At 38.5% G+C, this 22,264-nt stretch overlaps 1 protein-coding gene across 7 annotated transcripts in view; it reads left to right on the top strand.

Annotated features, from left to right (window-relative positions):
* The window catches only part of Pde1a (phosphodiesterase 1A), a 277,056-nt gene that overhangs the window by 200,281 nt on the left and 54,511 nt on the right, over positions 1-22,264 (top strand). For all 7 annotated transcript variants that reach the window (XM_036184584.1, XM_036184583.1, XM_036184581.1 and 4 more), the window contains exons 4-6: positions 14,146-14,328; positions 18,190-18,256; positions 21,509-21,625. In XM_036184584.1, the coding sequence (XP_036040477.1) occupies positions 14,146-14,328; positions 18,190-18,256; positions 21,509-21,625 (367 nt within the window). The remainder of the gene's footprint in view (positions 1-14,145; positions 14,329-18,189; positions 18,257-21,508; positions 21,626-22,264) is intronic.

Genomic DNA, 22,264 nt, shown 5'->3' with positions numbered 1-22,264 from the left:
ATTTCTGATAGAAATAGCAATATGACTTTTATGGAGATTATAGTACAATCCCACAGCAGGTCTGATCATTTGTTAGGTTTTATAAAAGACATTTTCATATGCAAATACCAAAATTTGTGAATCTTCCAGATGCATCTCTAGAGGCTAATATTTTTCAAAATTACACAGTTGTAATCCATGTGATCTAAAAGAATCCACGTGTTCTTGTTTGGATTGTAACACAGCCAAGCAAAGTAGCATCCTTGACCTCATGAATAACTGTGTGGGCAGCTGCCTTGGGAGGCATACTTATTTTAAAGATGGACATTATTCTGACTAATATCTCAAAAACATAACTTACTATTTTATTTTAGTTAATATGAACCAATCTTTTTGTTGTTGTTGTTGTTTGTTTTTTTGATACAGGGTTTCTCTGTGTAGCTTTGCGTCTTTCCTGGATCTCACTCTGTAGACCAGGTTGGCCTCAAAATCACAAAGATCCGCATCTCTTCCTGCCACTGCCTCCTGAGTGCTCGATTAAAAGCATTTACCACCACCGCCCAGCATGAACCAATCTTTATGATTATAATGACTAGAATTTAGAGTCTGGACTTAAGAGGAGCAAGGCATTCAAAGTCAGAATCCTCCACTGAAAACTAAAATAAAGTTACTTAATCTAGAGTGCTTAGCTTTATCACTTATGAAATACAGAGGAGGGTTGACATGAGGATTAAATGTGACATAATGCCAGGAAGAGTAAAAGTTGGATTATAACTATTATTTTTGTTGCACAGGTAAAATACAATACACTTTGCATGCTTGGTAAATAATATATTGAGATATAGAATTTAAACCTCCTAAAGAAAGTATCAAATAATTTCCTGAAAGCAGTTTGAAGTCTTGGATAAAATGAAGACAACCAGGAAATAAAAGAGATGTACTAAAGGGTGGAAAGAGACTTTACTGTGGGTATCTACCTGCTGACACATCCTCAATTGATGAGCAGGTCTAACTAAGCCTATGAGTAGGAACTATCTTGGGATAGGTATACTAAATTGAGACTGCACTGATACCAGTCAGTACTCCAAAATGTTGCACTGGCAGGCACTGAGTGATAGTCAAAGTACCATGGAGGCTAAGTACCTTGGAATCATTCAGCCCAGGAACTGACCAATGAACTGCCACTGAGCTGTCAGATATTGACTGAACATGGTAAGTCACTACCATGCACAGTGATGATCGGAATCAGGAGTGTCACCGAGCTTATGCTGCTGATTGTAGTGAAGGAAGAATGGTGAAGACAAATGTGATCCCTGAAGCCAAGCCTGCTCCCCAAAGGAAGGCTGGGTGTTCCAGAGACTGGAAAACTAGAAGAAAACTTCAAGCAGTAGCAGCAAATGGGAACTAGAGGGAGCAATGTGTGGTAAGAGTTCAGAGTCTGATTTCAAGCCAACCATGACTAGACTTGCACATTTCCTAATTTGTGCTCTCCAGCATAGCTCTCCCTGACCACAATTCAAGATATACCTTATAACAAGAGATTTTAAGGTAGAAAGCATTAAGAATGTGCTAAATATATAGACACTGAATTGTGACATAGAATGCCAATTAGGGAAATGAATTGGGGAATTCTAACCCCAGAATGTCTGATTGTTTCAGTCATTAATAGCTGGAATTCATTGTTATTTGGATGTCTCCCCCATCTTAAAGATTTTGAGAACATCCACTGAATACTTACTTGTTCCATCAATCTGCCTTGTCACTCTGTTCTGTAGCCAGTGCTTGCCCCAACCTGTTTGTTGCTGTATAGACCACTATTTTTGTCTCAAGTCCATCTAAATATATGCAGTCTCCTAAGCTTGTGCTGAATCCCTTTCTCAGTTCTTCAAAGCTCAAATTAGCTGGAACTGCTGTAAGATCTTCCTAATGGATGATTTCAGAACTCAGAGCTCAACTTCTTTCACAGAAGCCCTGTTGTGTTCTCTCAGATTGTATATCTACCTGATATAAACCAGTTTACTATGCCATATGCCTTTCAACATGTTTTCCTACCTTGAATCCACATTCTCAAATATAAAGGTCAGCATAAGGGGACCATCGAAATTAATATTGAGGACCTTCAGTTCCAAGGATTAACATCTGGGCCAGAAGAATGCAATCAAAATCCATGTATACAAAAAATGGTGGGATAAGGAATCTGCATTAGTGTATCAGCATTCACAAAGTCAGCCTTGCTCATGACTATTCAAAGAAGTTGTCTTGCCCAGTTCCATTGTTCAATCTTCTGTATGTCAGAGTAGAATCTTCTCTTTAGTGCAACTAAAAGGCCTATTCAAAAGATTTTTCAATAAAACAAAGGAACAGTTGCACAGAAGTTAAAATTAAGTCTCTGTAGAATACATAATTTTTTAAAAACTTTTCAAATGTCAGGTTATCTCACTTCCAGCCGTTAAGGTTTTTAAAACTCTGGGTTACTGTATTACATTAATAATCACAGTCAAGGGTGAGGATAGAAATTTGAAAGAAGTGTGTGGAGTGGAAAGGTGGATAAAGATCTTTAAAGAATTAAGAAAATCACAGAGTGAAACTGACACAAGAGAACAGGTGTAGACACAGACATAGGCCGCATAACAGAAGAATAAGGACTGGAGAGTTAGCATGGCATAGGGGTCCTGAATTGGTAAATCCAGTGTCTCTGGGAAAACCAGGATGAGTCAGGAAATCCCCAATGCCTCTGAAATGAGGTTTCCGTAAAGGGAATAAACCACCAGCTACCTTATGACACTGTGCAGAGTTAATGAGGAATGGCTTCTGAAGAAATTATGAAGACTGTGTTTACAGAGTTTGCTAGTATGGAAAGAAGTAGAAACAGAAAACTATTAATGGGATTGCATAACTGAAGAAGTTATCTGGAACTATCTAGTGAATAGCTAAGAGTCCCTGAGTGAATGAATCTGAGCAGCACTGTTGAATCAGCAAGCTGGTTACAATTTCACTCAACTGCTCACCATGGGTGGGAAAGGCTTCACAGCAATCATGGTCAAAATACTAATGGTGAATCACAGAGCATTCGGACCATGGTGATGTGAAGAGAACATCCACCATGCTCATCACCTCAACATTGACTCTGCATATTCCTGGCATACTTAGAAAAGATAAAAAGAAGGAAAGTGAAGAATTGAGGTATAAATATCTCTGAGGATATTTCAGTTGTGACCTAAACTCAGCTAAGCCCACTTAAACAAAATGGTTGATTTACTAGATCCCATTACCCAAAGCACTGACTGCCAGTGCTGCCTATAAAATAGATTGACTCAGGGTACAGATGATGTCAGCAGATCAGTCTCTCTGCTTTGCTTGTTCTGTAACGGTGTGAATTGTAGCAAGACATTACCAGTCTTTCCAAGTTCTGAACTTGCTTCAAACTCCCAAACCTAGAATGAATGAAAAGGTTTTCTTTGCCACAGGATCTAACAAGCATATCTGTATGTTTGATTGCTTTGAGTTAGGCAACAAGGTTATCTTCAAGCAATCATTGTGTCCAGGGGAACTAGATACATATGCTCATGTGTCACACATCCCAAGAGAAAGTATGAGGTCGATATTATTTAAGTCACTTGTCAAGAAATTGAGAATGGAGAGAGTATATTCTTAAAAGCCACCAACTATGTCTTGTTGACTGTGCAAACAAACAACCAAAATGCTCCTGTTAATCTACAAGCAAGAGGACCTGGGTGAGGATCTTGAGAAAGCCCTTGCCTGGAAGTTCAGATACTATTCTATTTTCCTGGTTTCTGTCCCACTGGTGATTAGAGAAAGTCCCCCCCCCCCTTCTGCTCCCCTTCATCCTCAACCATTACTTTTCTCACATGGAAGCTGCATTCTCAGTTCCTCACTGCTGTCAAATTCTGTGACTGTTAGTCCCCATCTGTTCTTACAGAGACCTGCTCCTGACTAACCTACCAGGTCCTGGGCAGCAGGAGGCGGGCAAGGAGGCAGTTGTTGTTTGGCTCAGGAAGGAAGAGCTTTGCTTTGCTTAGTTTCACTTGAAGGGAACCCTGAGGAAATCTGTTCAGGTGAACTGTGTGTGCTAGAGACCAGGAAATCATCAAAAGCAAATGATAAGGATTTCATGAGTTCTGCTTTTGTGGTGTAAGCTGTAAGAGGGATGATTATTTGGAGCACTGTGTTTGTAGGCTGGACTCACCTCGCAGATGGGTGTGAAAGCCATGCTGGGAAAAAGTCACACCAATTTTGTTTGATTTTTATATTTACTCACCATCTGTGGTTTGTTACTTTCTATAAACCCTCAGAAACAGCCTCACTAATGTGAAGAGACCAAAAAAAAATCACCAGTTGTTCTTAGAAATGTCTAACAAAACCTCCACATATTAAATAAAATTTCACAATTATGACATTTAAAATACATTCTTTAGACTTGAAAAATATGTTACTTTAAACATTACCCTTTTCTAGTGATATACATGATGGTCATTTGACAATTATACCTAAATTATGCAATTTGCAGATATCATTGCATATTATTGCATGAAATTCTCAAAATTGTATAAGCTACACTATTAAGTTTTTATGAGAAGTTAAACTTGAAAGATAAAGTAATTAATTTATGATTATATTAAATTGAATACACCCCCAAATTTATTTCTAATTTATCCCATATTTTTTTCCAGGGACCAATCAGCCTAAGGGTTAGAATGGATAATTCCTAATCAAATTAAACCAATGGCTAGCTCCCCCATTCCCATTTTCCTACTCCCTGTCTTTAGATATCAATATGTGATATCATTCTACCCAAAGGGAATTACATAAAGATTGTTAAGGTTGCTGACAAATGTATGAGTGTGATTCTTTTTAATTTTTTTGAAGTGTGTGTGTGTGTGTGTGTGTGTGTGTGTGTGTGTCTGTGTGTAAGTCAAAAGCCAACACTGATTATCATCCTCACTCACTTGAACCAATTTGACTAGATTGCAGGACTGGCAAGCTGCAGAGACCCTCTTGTCTTTGCATCCCCAGTGCTAGGATTAGTGGAGCAACCACCATGACCCATTTTTAATGTGGGATTGGAGCTCAGGCCCTTATAATCATCTGGCAAGCACTGTGTAGAGACACTTCTCTAGCATGGAAGTTGATGAAAGGTTATCTTCCTACAATAATAAAGCTAAACAGTATTAACATTGATTAACTAAAAAGACAAAGGGAATCTGAAGCTTTGACAATATTGTTAACTTTCTGATTTTTAAATCTTGTTTTTACTACATTGAACTAGAAGGACTTCACCTTCCTCTCTCCCTTTCCTTCTGTAGCCCTGCAGATGTCCTTTCCCACTGTCAAATGATAACCGCTTTTTACTGTTGTTACGTAATGTTTTTATGTATGAGGGTTTTGTCAGCTTGTATATATATGCACTACTTTGTATGTGTGGCACCCATGGTGGCCAAAAGAAAGCATCAGAGTCCTTGGAGCTGGTGTTACAGAATGTTTTGAGCTGCCATGTGGATGCTGGGAATCAAATCCAGATCTTCTGGAAGAACATCCAGAGCTCCTAACAGTTGAATCATTTCTCCACCCCTGATCTGCTGATTTTACAAACCCCTTGCCTACCCTTAGTTTTTATTTTTAGTAACAATAATGTATTTCCTTTGTATTTAGGGTACTTCAGCTCAGGTTTGGTGTCATTTATCATTGAGAACAACCTTCTGGACATATAGGTTAGCCTTGTTCTAAACCTGTTTCTCATCTGTAATCCCACAAAGATCTTACCTTGTCCTAACAATAATTCTAAGTAATAACATTTGCTTTGTAAGTTAGGTCCTTACATTTAGCAATTTATTTCTTCTAAAAAACCAACATAATAGGTAGACAAAATTTCAAATTAATTCATGAAGCACATTTATAATGATTTCATGATAAAGCCAAACAATGTAGATGATTCTTGAACAAGGGTTTAGTATTGGAAATCAGACACAAGTAATTTTTTCAGATTATCTCACAAGGCATATCCTCATTCTCTTCAATACTTCATCAGCAAGCCTAGTTCTCAAATATGTATGGGCTGTTTGCTTTCCATCTTTTTCTCTCTGACATCTCTTTGTCTCATGGGAACCACCAGCCTGATAATTACTATTCTGTTTGACTATGGCCAACACCCTATTGCCCTCATATCTACTATTTGGGCCTCATGGGTTTAGGTAAGAAATACATCCTTATCTTCCCACATATTCCTGCCTTCTGAATATACCCCATCGTTTAGTAGCACTTGTCATTCATTTCTGCTCAGGTGAAAATTTGACTTTTGTGTTTTGTCATCAAGTATCACACAAGTACCTTGCATCTGTGATATCATTATAAGTGATTCAAAATAAAGACAGGCATTCTGGCACCTTTCCCATGCCATTCACTGGCATCTTTGATCTCTGATGGTGAATTAATAGATATATACTGTGAGACAGGTGCTGTTCTGAAGAATTTTCCTCCATTTCTCCACTCCATCTTCCACTGCACCACTATGCACAATGCTACTCCTGTCTCTGTTGTTCTGAGAGGGAACAGAAATTCACATAGGTGAGGCCTCTTTCCAGACACAGGTAGTAGGTGATGAAGTCAGAAACAAGATTTGAAAGGCAGGTTTATTAGGTACAGAGGGTGTTTATTAATTTTAAAAAACCTTGGAAATTAATGGAATGTTAAGATTTGAGCCTAATAGAATATATTCAAAGATATATTTTGAGCTAAGATGTCCTGATGGGAAGCCAGGAGTCCTCAGAGAGGCCTATGGCAGTGTTCTGCCTCTGATTTTCTCCCTCTTCTGTCCCCAACACACTCCACAAACATAATCTTTATCCCAGATCTTCAAGCAACTTGATTCCATCTGAGAGCCTTACTGGGACATGCCTGGGGCTCTTCCTGCCTGTCCCAGAGGACAGGACCTCCCTAAGCACAGACATCCACTCTGCTGGGGGAATAAAAAGGAGCTGCCAAATCTTTCCTAAGCCTTGGAGAAGGCCACCTCTGACTTCCACACTGTCCTTAGCCAACCTTCCAATAGCAAAGATCTGTCGCTTGGGAATTGAGCTAATGACAACATGACTGCCTTCTCCACCCAAATGTTCAGTCCTGTGTTCTCTCAGATACAATGGTCATATTCTCATAGTTTACAGAAAAGGGAGGAAAGCTGATTTAAACAACCACTAAACCTGAGAATTTGTGAGCTTTTGTTCTTTCTGTGATAGCAGGAAAGAAAGAGAGAGAGAGAGAGAGAGAGAGAGAGAGAGAGAGAGAGAGAGAGAGAATGGAAGGAAGGAAGGAAGGAAGGAAGGAAGGAAGGAAGGAAGGAAGGAAGGAAGGAGCATGCTTTGATAGTATCCTGAAAGAATTCATTTTACTGTGTTTAGGATTTAGGAGGTAGGTTTATGATGACAGAAATAGAATTCCAAATGCACCCAATTCCATCCTAGCAATGAATTGATCACCTTTCAAAATACCATAGACTTTTTGTCATCTGATATTTGTCTAAAAGAGAGTACTCCAAACACCACCATCTCTGGAAATAAGTCTAAGCTTTACCAAGTCTAAAAATTTACCAGGAAGCTAAACTCCTATTCTTTTTCCTTTTTAATTATTTGATAATTTTATATATGCAAAAAATGAATTTTGATCACATCTATCTCCCTTCCATTCATGTCTTCAAATTCATCTTATTTCCCTATCACCACTTTTCTGTCCCAACCAAGAATTTTTAGATTATTTTTAACTCTAAATTTCAAAGTATAGACAAGATGGAGAATAATGACTGCTGATACTATTAAGTGAATAAGAAAGTACTCTACAATCTGTGCACTTTGTAAGAAGATCATACATGTATAAGGAAGACAATATCAACAGTTAAAGACTCAGATGCCAACATCAGATACTTTGGAGCTCAGAATTTGTCATGGCCACTGACTGAGCTGTGCCTATTTTATTAATTACTAAAATAAACAAATGTGAAAATCTTCCTCAAGGTAATATTTTGAAGGCTAAATGAGCTAAGTTTTGGCTTTTTTTTCCTGGTTTAAAATATAAGGAATAGAGTCAGTTCAAATCCTTATCTCTACCTGTGCTCAGATGATTCTGAAGTCCGAGTGAAAGATTAGTATCATGCTCAGGTTTTCTTTGGTGGATAGTCAAATGAAAGAAGATATGCCAGTCAACTCAGAGCACAGACATGCTGTTAATTGAATAAACAGCATTAATGGGTTCCTCTGTGAAGGAAACACTGACTACTAAAGATGATGGATACAATAGACAGGTGAGTTTATCTTATCCCACCTCCCAAGTGTCCAAAAAGGGTACTACATGGAAGATGTGAGTTCAGCATTACCCTCAGCACTAGTCTCCCTGAACATTGGCTTCTACTTCATGATGGCTTTTGGGGAGTATCTCCCTCCCTAGAGGTGACAAGTCTTTAAGATGAAATATGTTTGGGATCAGTTTCCCTCTGCCTTTCACAGGTATTAAGGTATTGGACTTTACGATCATGCTCAGCACGTTACTCTGAAGTATTTTGTGATCTTACTTCTCTCAATCCTCCATGCATGGGTTTCCAGGTCATTATTTTCCCTCAGAGATCCTTTCTCTTAAAGGAACCCAGTACATCATCACCACCATCATTTCATCCCTAAGAGCAGCCAAGAGTCAGCTGCTTTTGAGGCCAGGCAGGTAGGTAGGGACCACACTGGGGTGGGGTGGTGAGCACCTGGCCATAAAGTGATGCATAGAAAGTGAGGGTCTGAGCAGTAGGGCCAGCAAGGCAGCCACAGCCAGCCTGGTCCAGTCTTCTATGCAAAGAGTTGACAGTTCACATCTTAACTTGTAAGCCTTTTAAATATTGTGCAATTGAAGTATAGGACATGCAGTTTATTCACCAGAGAAATAACATCAAAATATTGATTCTGTCTCATGTAGAGAAATAGTGTTCCTGCTCTGTGCTCATCAAACATTAGGGGTAAAATGGATGAATTAATTGCTTTTGAAATAAGCCCTTTATCACATGAATGGTGTGGATGAAAAAGAAAATATCAAACTTGAGAAGTAACTCTCACCTAATCACACCCAGCATTTGTATTGTAATACTTAGGTTTAATTGTGGCCATCAACTTCCTGGAAAGGACTGCGGTTCCTTGGGTGTGACTGTTTTCCAAGAGTTCACTGCAGACAGAAATATTTTCACTGACATACAATTTTAAGAGTCAAAATCCCATGACCTCTCCTTCCGAAGCTGCCTCCTTCTTTATTTCCCTTTCCTCGCAAACTTTCTAGTTCAAATTATAAGCCCTTTGGGAGATGTGTCATCTTATTTGGAGAGAAATTTTGGCCTATAAATAGCTCCAAAGGATCATTTGATCATTGATTGGATGCAAGGTCAGTTTTTCTCAGTTCCCTGGTCCCCTCTCTACACACAGCCCTTCTTTGAGAACCTCTCTTTAATCTTTGCTGACTCCCACTGGGACTAAAAACATCATGTCAAAGAGTGAAACATTTTCAGAGGTCAACAGTGGTAGCATGGCACATACATATGTCTTAGGATTTCTTTCCTGTAGAGTGTGCTTTATGGATTCCTAAGGAAAATACACCAATAGCTATATTTTCACATTGCATGCTTCTGAAACAGGAAGTCTTAGTTCTTAACAACACTCACAGGGCAAACATTTATGTTCACATTTCCTTCTCACTGTAAGATAAAGGGTGATCAAGCCATTGATGTTTGGAGCAAACTAATTATAAAAATTTCAGAAACCCAGTTGAACAACCTCTCTTTGTATAAATTTATGTATGAAGTGAAAGACATTGAGAGCAGAATCACTTTGGTTTTATTTACTACTGTATGGCCCACACCTACACTGGTGCAAGGCAGAGGATTGACATATGCCCAACATGTGACTAGAAAATAAGTAGCAACATGCACTAAACTGTTATTAGTGATCACTCTTTGAGGAAATGAGATGAGGATGGGAATGGTAAGAGTTTTAGTCTAGAGTTCTCTGTCATTTGATGGGGAAAGCAAGCACAGTTCTCTAGAGCATGACACTTAACTCTAACAGAAAAACCACCACCACTGCCACCAAGAATATGGTGTTTAAATGTCTCCTTTAGATAGGCTTTTCTTTACATACTAAAAACAGAAATAGGAACAATATGCTCTCAGAAATCAATATGGGGTCAAGCTCTTACCCTGTACCTCACTAATTTATGCCAGTAGTTACTCCTCCATGCTGTTCATACAGGAGAGAGGCAGGGAAGTGTGTTTTAAGAGGCAGCAAGGTAGCCTGGCAAGTTGGAAATTAATGCTATAGCCTTGAATCTGGAGGTCATCCCAACTCAGAATCCATTGTTTTCTTTAAGACCTTCAACTGATTTGATGAGGCCTATTCATATTTTGAAGGGCAATTTACTTTGTTCTATCTTCACATTAAAAAAATAAAACCTTCATAGAAACATCTAGATTATCATTTAAATAGACAAGTAGGCATCATACCCCCGCCCATTGCCATATCAGTTGAGCCACTAGAGAAGTATCTGTTACTGTGTCAAGATTTGTCTTTTCTGGGTACAGTGGTGTATCCCATGCTTTTCTCTTCTAATATTAATTTCCTTTATTTCTTTATTCCATAATAAGTATAGATAATTCCTATTCCTGAAATTACATGCTCTTTCCCAATGAAGACATACATGCATCATAACTACAAATTGCCAGACTTCTGAGTAACACACCCAATAATGCTTATTACATCTTTACACTGATTTTGTCTTGTTTGGCTGTTTGTCTTGGCCAGTTTGTGAGTTTAGAACATACAGCCTTCAAGTCCCCAGTACAAATTTGTGGTGGAAAAATGGACAACAGTTACTACCCACCTGGCATTCTGTTTCAATCAGCTGATCAGAACAGGGAGGGGAGAATGCGAGGAACGTGGTGACATCACAGGATTACACCACAATGGCTCCTGTTCCACCTGCCCTGCTCTGCAGTTTTAGTTGATCACTGCATAAGACATAATAGAAATGGCATAATCTTTAAGTAATGAAAAGTTCAAGTCATGTGTTATATAGTATTATGCTAAAATGGGCTAAGGGCTCTAACTCAAAATGGGCAAAAGAGCCATAAAAAATGTTTACATTGAATTACAATGTCAGTGGTCTAGTGTTAAATTAAACTCATTCAAACACAAGAAGCAAAAGAAACTTAAAAAAATCACAAAGTGAGTATTAATCAGTATGAATATTCAACTGTATATCTTTTATCTTATGTGTACATGTAGTTTTGTAACTCCAGCACTTAAGTAGTGTTTATTTTTACTAAGGTATTTCATAAATACATTTATACTTACTTAGTATCATGAAAAATAAGTATTATATATGTGTACAGATTGAAGCAACACACAGAGGGGGGTCTATTAGAGGATCATGTTGATTTACAGAACACAAAGGTCAAAGATAAAGTGTGCCAAGTGTGGGTTATTGATCTGGTGCACTGTCAAGGGTATGGTCAGTTCAGATGGCAGGACAAGCTAGTTTCTATTCAGTAGACAAAGTAGGCTGGTGTGTGTTGCTGGGTTTGTATCTAGTGGGGAATCTTTCATTTATTATTTCCTGTTCAAGTCTTTAGGAAGGTCTCAGTTACAGACTCTGACAGGCCTTCAGTCAGAATGTTTCCTCAGCACCCTCCTCTGTGGCAGCTATGGCTTCTTATCAACCAGTCCACACCCCTCTCCAGAAGTTAGTTTGCACTGTCTCCTTTAAACTCTGTTGATGTCCTTAGCCAGCAGTCTTCTATGTTTTTTTGGCTATATAGAGACCAGATTTCATCTTAAGCTGTCCCAGGTTGGCCTCAAACTTGCCATCAGGAACCTTAGCCTCCTAAATGCTGGGACACTTGGGTCTTGATCAGAAGTTCTAAACTCACAAAATCTTCACCCTTATACCAAAATTAGCTCTTGACTGGCAGTGCTCCACCTGCTTAGAGAGGCTAGTCTCCTGAAATGATCTTTCAACATAGCCCTTGGTATCTATGCACACCATAGTTGTGGGTTCAAACAACTCAGTATTAAAAGTTTTCAGGAAAAGAAATTGCATTGGGACTGAATGTGTACAATCTTTTTTTTTTTTTTTGTCATTCTTCCAACACAGTGTGACAGATATATATGTACATATCTATCTATTGACTGATCGCTTGATAGGTAGGTAGGTAGGTAGATAGATAGATAGATAGATAGATAGATAGATAGGTAGATAGGTAGATAGATAGATAGATAGATAGATAGATAGATAGATAGATAGAACACAAATCTTAAATGGTGTTATTAATTAAAAAAAAAAAAACCTCAGTGCCAGCTATTGGGATAAATTCTGAAAGATCAGAGAGATAACAAGTCACAGCCAACTTCACCTCGACAACTCCTCAGCCAATTCTGTTTCCTCAGATTGGAAGTCTCTGAGTTCTCTCCCAAAAGTGTCTCTGCTGAACTGCTGGTAAAAAGCCTAAAAGCTTAAAGGCCTCTAGTTCCTGGTCCTCATGCCTTATATAAAGCTTTCTGCTTCCTGCCATCACTTCCTGCGATTAAAGGTGTGTGCTACCATGCCAAGGCCACCAGGGTGGCCTTGAACTCACAGAGATCAGGATGAATCTCTGCCTCTCAAGTGCTGGTATTAAAGGTATGTGTGCCACCATTTTCTGGCCTCTATGTCTATATAGTGGCTGTTCTGTTCTCTGACCCCAGAAAAGGTTATTAGGGTACATAATATATTGGAGGACACAATATCACTATAGATAGATAGATGAGATATAGGGATATAGAGATATAGATATAGGACATACATTTTATTAGGTATTATATGAAATGGAGAACTTAGTTAAGGTAATCATGAGAGAGCTCATAGGTTACATGCAAATAACCCGGTATTTTATAAATGGAACTTGAGCCTGTGAGGATCTGGGTATCCTAGGAGGTAAGAGAACATCCTTAATTCCCCATGGATACTAAGAGACAATTCCAACCATTTATCTTTATTTTAAAATATAATTTATTATTGCTTATATAAGTGTATATGATGTGTGTGTGTGTGTGTGTGTGTGTGTGTGTGTGTGTGTGTGTGCATGAAAGCTGCAATGTACATATGAAAGTCAGTCTCAGGACAATGTTCAGGAGTCTGTTTTCTCTTTCCAGGTTCTAGGGATTGAACTCAGGTTTTCATGGCAAGTCCTATATCTTTTGAGCTATCCCACTGTTCTTGTTTCCCCCAATTATTTTTAATGTTTTTTAGTAGGTTTTTTTTTTACATTTAAAAATCTGTAATGATATTGTTAAAAACATTATTTTAGAATTCCTAAGTTAATTTAGAAGAACTTACTCAATAAAATAGCACATATGAATGACTTTTTTTTTTTGGTTTTTTGAGACAGGGTTTCTCTGTGTAGATTTGTGCCTTTCCTGCATCTTGTTCTGTAGACCAGGCTGGCCTCGAATTCATGAAGATCTGCCTGGCTCTGCCTCCCGAGTGCTGGGATTAAAGGCGTGCACCACTGCCGCCCGGCATGAATGACTTTTGAAACCATCAAAAATTCAAATAGTACTTACTATCTGTACTATATAGAAAAATTAAATATAAGAGTTGTTATGGCCTCAACTTCCTTTCTTCCTGCCCTACTCACTTCCTCAGTAGCACACACTTAAATTAAGACTTTTCTTTCCTATCTCTCTTTGTTTTGATCCCCATTAGAATGGCATACCCATGAGACTGACAACTGATACTGATACAGTGGTTACACTGCTAATACTGTTCTTCAATATTTGGGGAGCAGCGGATGCTATCACTTATCATTTGATCCCTCCAGCAAGTGATCGGCTTGAAACCTCAAGGGCTTTCTAAGTGTTAACTCCGATTTTATAAACAGTTCATGTTAAGGAATAATTAGAGACCGGTGTGCCATTACAAGGAAAGGAAAGAAGGGAGGGAGGGAAGGAGGAAAAGAGAGAAAGAGAGAGATAGACAGACAGAGAGAGAGAGAGAGAGAGAGAGAGAGAGAGAGAGAGAGAGAGAACATTGTGATGCTTGTTTCTTTGTTAGTCTTTGCTCCCCTTCCCAAGTGTTTACCTGTGCATGTGTTTGTAGACGGCTTCTGGACACTGAAGATGAGCTCAGCGACATTCAGACTGATTCAGTCCCACTGGAAGTCCGAGATTGGTTGGCTTCTACCTTTACGCGGAAAATGGGGTTGATGAAAAAGAAAAACGAGGAAAAACCAAGGTTTCGAAGCATTGTCCACGCTGTTCAGGCTGGAATTTTTGTGGAAAGGTAAGCAGCATGGTTCCTATCCCAAGATAAGAGAAACTGAAGGGCAGCAAGCATGTTGAGTCCATCTAAGTCCTAAAGGTCCACATTACACCTGTGGAAGACACTTACCATCACAAGTCTAACTAGAATGGACAGTTTGGACTTGTGATGACATGACCGTAACGAAAGCACTGTGTCTTGGATGTTTTCTTTTTCTTTCTATAAGGTTGACAGGAAGACTGAAATCATACCCATTTGGAAACATAACCTTGTAGATAACTGTCTACAAACAATTCTAACATATTCACAGGTTATTAATCAATTTTATGTAGGCAAATTACAATAACTCATAAAAAAAATCCCAAGTCTTTTTTGTCCTAAGTAGAAAAGAGCTCCTTCTTCCTCTGTTTTCATTATGAGATGAAATCTCTCTCACTTCCACTTTGGAGAAGTGATGTTTTATGTCACTGAAAGAACATCCCTGATACCGTCCGTGGAGGTCAACATTTATACATATTAATATGGCCAAGTTTCACATGTTGTTTTTTAATCTTTAAGAGAAAAGGCTACTTTTCTTTATATGAAATAAGATGTTTCACAATTATCAAGTATAAGCATGTCTGGCAAAACTGGGAAGCATTTACCAGGAATTCCTCAGGTTAAAAAGTATTGTGTTTAATTATATGTAAAGTGGCAATTTTAATATTTTTGAAACTGACCAGATTGAAGGACAGATAACTATTACATATCAGGACACTATTTCTAAGACCGTGACTGGTTAGGTCAGGCTGGCGTTGAGTTCTCAGTTCTCCTGCCTCAAGTTTCTGGAGAGTTAGGCCCACAGACTTACTGTCGCCAAGCTCGGCACCAATTACGTGGAAGTGAATTCTGGTCACTTTTTTCTCATCTTTCAATATTTTGAAGAATCCTTTACAACCAAAGGAACAATGGAAAGGATACTTGGCTTAATATACAAGAATACTAAAGATATTCTAGGGAGTGACAGGGCGCCACCTGGTCTGGTGTATCGACTTAATCTAACAGCAGTCTGAAGCATGGTGGCTGGGCTGGGGAGAATGCCCTTTAGCGTGAGTATTATTGATTTCCCATGGCATCAAATTAAAAACATCTAAGTGGTGTTTCAGAGAGTCTCAGATGAAGCAGCAAACTTGGCTTGCTGAGGGAATGCAAGTTCTCTTCCTTGTTAAAAATATTGCAAACTTTGACAAGCTGAAAACCAATGCAAACTGTGGGTGAGACCTAACTGAATGTGCATTTATTTGAAAAAGGTTATGAATTCAGGACTCATATATTGACTTGGTAAGTTTCTATTCTTTTCATATGTGATGCCATACAAATTAAACCTCCTTCCCAATCGGGAAATTCATTGGTCTTTTTTAGATATGTGTGGCATGTCCCCTGTCTAATGAGACAACAGGTGCATGAAGACCTCTGCACACACTCACATTCCTGGAGCAGTCCTATTGATTTTCCTTTTAATTGACTATAATAAAAAATTTACAATTTTATATTTCTATCCCCGATGATAGGATGAGGAAGGTTCAGATAATACAGAATTATTTCTTTTTAAATTATTATAAGAGGGCAATCATCCCTGCCTCTTTTCATTCCATATAATAGGTAGTACTCATCTTTACAGCCTATTTCCCAGTCAAGGAAACTTGGTGGTATCAGAGCAGCCACTGGGCCCAGGAAGCTCTGAGTTATGTAAGAGTTGGAAGCAACAGGATTATCTGGAAGATAATGGAGATAGTTATGGTACTAGTGTAACAGCTTTCTTCAGTTGGGTTTTTATTAGATTACACCCAGCATTTACTTCTTTACTCTTCACAGAAAGTTTATGATTCTCCTTTTTTAAATGAACTATTAAAGATTATTCTGAATGCCACATAGCCACCAAGTGGCTATCTTATGATTCAAAGCATGGTTCTCTATGCATTCTTCCTTCCCTCCTGTGCTAGGAAATCACACCGATTTGATGCTACTTAATGCTTAAAGTGTGCTAATTAGCTTTTGTATTGATCATTTCCCTGTTCATTGCTCCTTCTCACCCTATCTTTCTTTTCTTCATGATAATGACAGAAAAAATAGGTAGATAAAGATTGTTTTCTTAGAACCCACAACTAAGGGGTTTGGGATTTCGCTCAGCGGTAGAGCGTTTGCCTACCAAGTACAAGTCCCTGGGTTCGATCCTCAGCTCAAAAAAAAAAAAAAAAAAAAAAAAAAAAGAACCCACAACTAAGTGTCTTTATTAACAGTAAATGCTTTCTGGATCCTTTGTTGTGTGATTAGTGCTTTCCTTCCTCTGCAGGATTAGAATAATTATACTTATCTCTATGGGGTAATTAATAAAAGCCTTTTAATTGTAAGCTCTCCTGAGGTTTGTCAATAAAGAAGTTTGTTGCTATACTGATCATCCACATCTAAAAATACCATGATTAAAGTAAATATGAAATTGAAACAGGAAAGTAAAGTGCTGATGTTTCTGTGCTGAAATGGGGAGATGCTTCTTTATGAAAGAGTACTCTAAAGACATAATTAAACACATTTTCAATTCTGAGCTCCCATGAAGTCAGTATTTAAAAGGAAAGCACAATAAACTACTAGATTTTTAACTATTATTTTTTCACAGCAATGTGTTTTCTGAATTTTTAATTCATGGAACACAGTTTGAAAAATATTTTTATGTTTCCACAGTGACTTGTATTTTTAATAAATGAAGAATATTTTCCCCTTGACTCTTTCTTTTTATCGTTTCCTTCTTTCCATTTTTCTTTCTTTCCTCTTTTCTTTCTCTTTTTCTTTGAGACAGAGTTTCTCTGTGTAGCCCTTGCTGTCCTAGAACTCCCTTTGTAGACCAGGCTGGCATTGAACTCAGAGATCCACCTGCCTCTGCCTCCTGAGTGCTGGGATTAAAGGCATGTGCCACCACCACCCAGCTTTCCCTTGACTATTTCTAATACTGACCACATCTGTCATATTTAATCAAATTATAGTGTTTTCTTTATGTTCTGGGGAGGGATAAATAATAGCAATGTAGTCTAAGGAATACAGCTTATTGTGTGCCAATTGGATATAAATGCAACAGACAGTTGATACTTGAGCGATGTCTTTCCAGAACCACGGGGAATAGTGTCAAATCCTTCACTCTCCTGATACTGGCTGATGGCTTTTATCTGTGTTAGAGTCTTCTTGACAAGACTCTACCTAGTATTTGATTTTCATCAACTTAGCTTCCTATTAGAAACAGTTACAAATAAATAAGAGTATGCTGCTGTTGATATTATTATGGTACCAGAAGTAACATTTTCTCAGAATAGTCTTTCTTAAACAATATTGGACAGCAATTTGAACAGTCTTGAGTTACTTTTGTCAATATAACCTTTTATAATATCATTAACAAAGAGCTGTATAAATTCTGATGGTGCTGTTTCCCTCTGATAGTAGCCATTCTAGAATAAATAAATCAATCAGTCTAAATGGAAGTATGCCCATGCTATTCAGCCTCTAAAGTTTTTGGTATACAAATGGACACAAAAAAGAATATTCTGCTCTCACAGATGGGGTGGATTGTGAAAAGTATCACTGTACATGGAAAGTACAGTTGACCTGTTAATTTCGTGAAGTTAGAAAAAGCTATCCTTTCATGGAAACTAAGATCACTTCTCAGAGTTGCCATGAGTGGATAAATGCTATACCTCCTGTCACCCAAAGAAACAATGGGGCTGTTATTATCAGCTTTGTCAAACATGGGGATACACGGTGAAGAAATCTAGAGTTGTCTTTTCTTGATATTTGAGAAAATAGTTAAGAGTGTTGAGCAAATGAGTGTTAAATATGGGATGATTCTGTCTTTTTCAGGATGTACAGGAAGAGCTATCACATGGTTGGTTTGGCATACCCTGCAGCTGTCATCACTACACTCAAGGTGAAAAGATTTCAATTGTTTTCCATTGTAAAATAATCACATGCATTTCTTTTTCCTCAAGTGGCTGGAGAAAAAATGAGAGCAGGTCTTTGCTGCAGCCTACATACTAAAATATAAAAATTATTTTAACATCTGTTAAATGTAAAGCAACCCAAGCCTTGATTCAGCACAGAGTTCCACAACATCTATGTGACTTATGCTAACAGTCAGTACCTATCCACACCCTTCCATGGTCACATCAGTGTATGAACTTGTCCTTCAAGCTTTACATACTTGGCTCTTGAATTCCACTTTCAGATGGCATTATTTTGAGAATATACATATCTTCTTATGCTTATATTATGTATTAAAATGGTATTTCAATGTGTTTTTAAGTACCAAAACATAAAGAAAGAAGTTATTCAAGATCTTAAGTCTGAGAAATTATAAAAGTGACAAAGAAACTAATCAACCCAAACCAAATTGTTCTTGTGTTGTGTCTATCTCCTCTTGGGACTGTCCTGTCCCATGCCCCATGTGTGATTGCAGTGTTGTGTGTGCAGGAAATGACTCAAAGTGAGAGTCTGCCTGAGGAAGCTGCTGGCCCACACATCTCCATTTTACACTTGGGACAGAGAACACACAGGTGTACCTGGCTCAAAGTTGTTTGTTCTGTAGGAAAGTCTTGTAGGATGTTTTTTCTTTTTGTCTCTTAATGGTTTCAAAGACTCAATTTTGTCTCCTAAAACACCCTTATGGTGGTGATTTTCTTATCTTAACTAAGAGGTTTTTGGCTTACTTTGGTTAAACCTAGAAATTTTAAGGAAGAAGATCAAATCCAAGATTGCCCAATTGAAGCAAGCACCAATGACTGGCCAGTGTGGCTCCCTCTCCCTAAGTCAGAATTTTAGAGAGCAGCCCTTCCAGCGGTCCCTTTTCCAGGAGAGATTAAGTGTTCACAGGGGTAAGAGAGTCAGCTCTTACACATTGTGAGAAAGACACAATGAAAGGGAAGGAACAAGGATAAGAATATCTACATCATGAGAATGGGGTTGCAAGTTTAATACAGGTTGAAAAACATGCTTCGCAGTTTTTCAGATTTAAGAAACAGAAACTGATTCTTAATTACAAAGAGAAACCTTAACTTGCAAGGACTTAACACAGTACAAACAGGAACTCATTCTTTAACTACAAACAAAAACCTTAACCTGCAAGATAGTAGTGTTCCTGTTTTGGTCTTACACTTTATTTACTATTTTAAATTTGCAATGCTTAGTTTTTGTGTTTCCTTTTGTCCTAAGCATACTCTCTATTTGGGATGCACATTGGATTTAAGTGTTATCAGTTTTAAAAGACTGTTCATTTTTCATGAGGCGTTTTAATGTATTTATGCTTCCAAAACTACCATAAAGTCAAGCATGTAACTTCAGTGCCACATTAATATGTTAACTATTCTGTTTTTGAAAGATTTTTTGCCATCCTCATTATTTCTTCAACAGTGTAAAAGAAAACTGGTCTTTTTGTTGTTGTTGTTCTATTTAAATTATTTGCATAAAAATCAACTAAAATGAACACAATTGTTTTGCAAAATGTAGTTGATTAAAATCATATAAAGTGTAAAGTTGAGTGAGTAAACATCACCAAGTAAAGAGCATTTTAGTGAATGTGTTTTCTGAAAATCCTCCAGGCCAGTCTGACAGCCTGGGTGCTAAACATCTGCTGCAGGTGAGTGTAAATCACCACTGTCTGTAAAGCCCACCATGAACAACTGAGAACTATTCATTTTCCCAGCGGGACCCTTAGCTGAGTCTCTAAGTGGAAGCCTTGAAAATCTGAACCAGCTCTTCCTTACTAGCTTTTATTGCCCTCCTTTGAGCTTTAGCAAGGCTAAAACTCTTTCTAAGGAGAATTTTAGATTTTTAATTTACATCCCACTGGAACCAAATGGGAGGAATTTAACAATTGCATGTAAGCAAACAAAAAGACTTACGTGGTGTTTGATTCCAAGTGATAAATAAGGCTGGCAAGATGGTCCAGTGGGTAAAGGAGTTTGTCACAAAAGCTTGGTGACCTGAGTTCAATCCCTGGGACCCACTTGAAGACAACATACTCAGCGAAGTTGTCCTCTGAGCTCCATATGCATGGGGAAGCCTGAAAGACCCCCCCTCTCCATAACAAAATATTTAAAGTACCACTTGAAGCTACCCTGGTCTTCTTACATAGGACACGTTTTTAAAGAGGCTTCACCAGATTTGACTTAGCTTCAGCATCTCACAGCATATAAAGTTGGTTCCCACAGCAATGTTCGTGTAAAGGGAAGAAACTCTGAATGGAGTTGACACACATACAAAATTAATCGTTGCTTTAAATTGATCACATACTATCCAACACTGTATCTGTCAGTGTGTGTGTGTGTGTGTGTGTGTGTGTGTGTGTGCGCGCACGTGCGCGCATGTGTTTCACCAGGAGTTCTGACAGCCAGGATCTGCTTTAGAACATCATAATGGACTCATTTAGGTTTTTCTTTGTTAAAACTGTGTGGTGGCTGCAGTGGCCAGTTAGCCCTACTTACTGCTCCCATTGCCACTGAAGAGATACATACCCAGTGTTACCTGTGCCCTTATAAGCCTGCCTGTGTCCCCAAAATGTATATGAAATGGCAAACTCACTGACCCCCTCCTCAATCAAATGACCCACTCCTTTTTCTCACTGTTTCTGGAGGAATCTCCAAGTGAGTGAGCCTAGGTCATGCGAGGGATGCTAAGGCTCTGCTTCCCTCTGGAATTTACCTCCCCAAAGAAGACAGATGATTATCAGTGCTCTAAGCCAAATTACTGATTCTTTATGCTGAAATGCCAAGCAAAGAAGCGGGTGAGCGCATGAATAGAAACAAATACCAGGACTATTTCTCCTTTATCCCTCAATTGACATCACCCATACACCAGCTCTCCTGCCTTAAAGTGGAGCCCGTCTAGGAAATGATTTATGGCAGGAAGTCAGAGAGAGCAAAGATGAAGGCTGCAAACTGTTCCCAAGTTTATTACATCAGCTTCATAACCCTGGGACTTGAGGAAAAGCCTTGGTGTTGTATTATGCACGTCAGCCTCCCTCCTGAAGCCCTGTCACATCAGACTCTGGTAGAATGTCATTTGACATGTTCAACTGCAGTGTAACCTGTTGTGTGTTCAATGCTTAATTCGTTAAATGATTTTCCATGAGAAGCAGCGTAACTATATGCTATTGCCATATAACATGTCGACTCTTTTTCTACAGGATGTTGATAAATGGTCTTTTGACGTATTTGCCTTAAATGAAGCAAGTGGAGAGCATAGTCTGAAGTTTATGATTTATGAACTGTTTACCAGATATGATCTTATCAACCGCTTCAAGGTCAGGAACTTCAACAGTGAGATGCTCAGAGAACCGGTTATTTGAATAAGAATGACGGCACAAAGCACTGAGTCACAGATTAATGCCTTTAGATTGATTTAGCAGGTCACAAGTTAAGGGTATGCGCTCACCCACAACTCACTGCATGTCTGCCTCAGGAGACCTGGACCGTTTATCCCAACAGGCACTCTCTTGGATTCTTCACAGAATCCTGTTGGGACAGAAACTATGTCTTGAATAAGGGCGATAGATTCCAGGGCTCTCACACTACACAGTGAGCCCTTTCTTTTCTTTATTTTGAGGCATGGTCTTTACATGTAGCCCAAGGTAGCCTTGAATTTGCCTTGTAGCATAGTCTAGTCTTTAACACTCAATATTCTTGACTAACCACAGAGGCTCTGGGATCTCAGTACTACATTACTGGAAGCTTTTCTTAGGCTGAAAAGAGGTGTCTTCCAATTGGTTTCACTTAGAAGCATCTAAACAACAGATTTGATTCAGATTTCTGAGTAGTCTGAGGCTCTAACTTTCATTTGCTTGAGGATCATGACATGGGAAGGGCTGGAAAGACTGGGAGGCCACCACTTTTCTCATACAGATAGGAAAACTAGACCTTGTGGCTTATACTGGGGGCATTTT

Source organism: Onychomys torridus, chromosome 4 (assembly GCF_903995425.1).
Source record: "Onychomys torridus chromosome 4, mOncTor1.1, whole genome shotgun sequence".
NCBI lineage: Eukaryota > Metazoa > Chordata > Mammalia > Rodentia > Cricetidae > Onychomys > Onychomys torridus.
The sequence above is the reverse complement of the archived record's forward strand: the minus strand, read 5'-3'. Positions and strand labels throughout refer to the sequence as shown.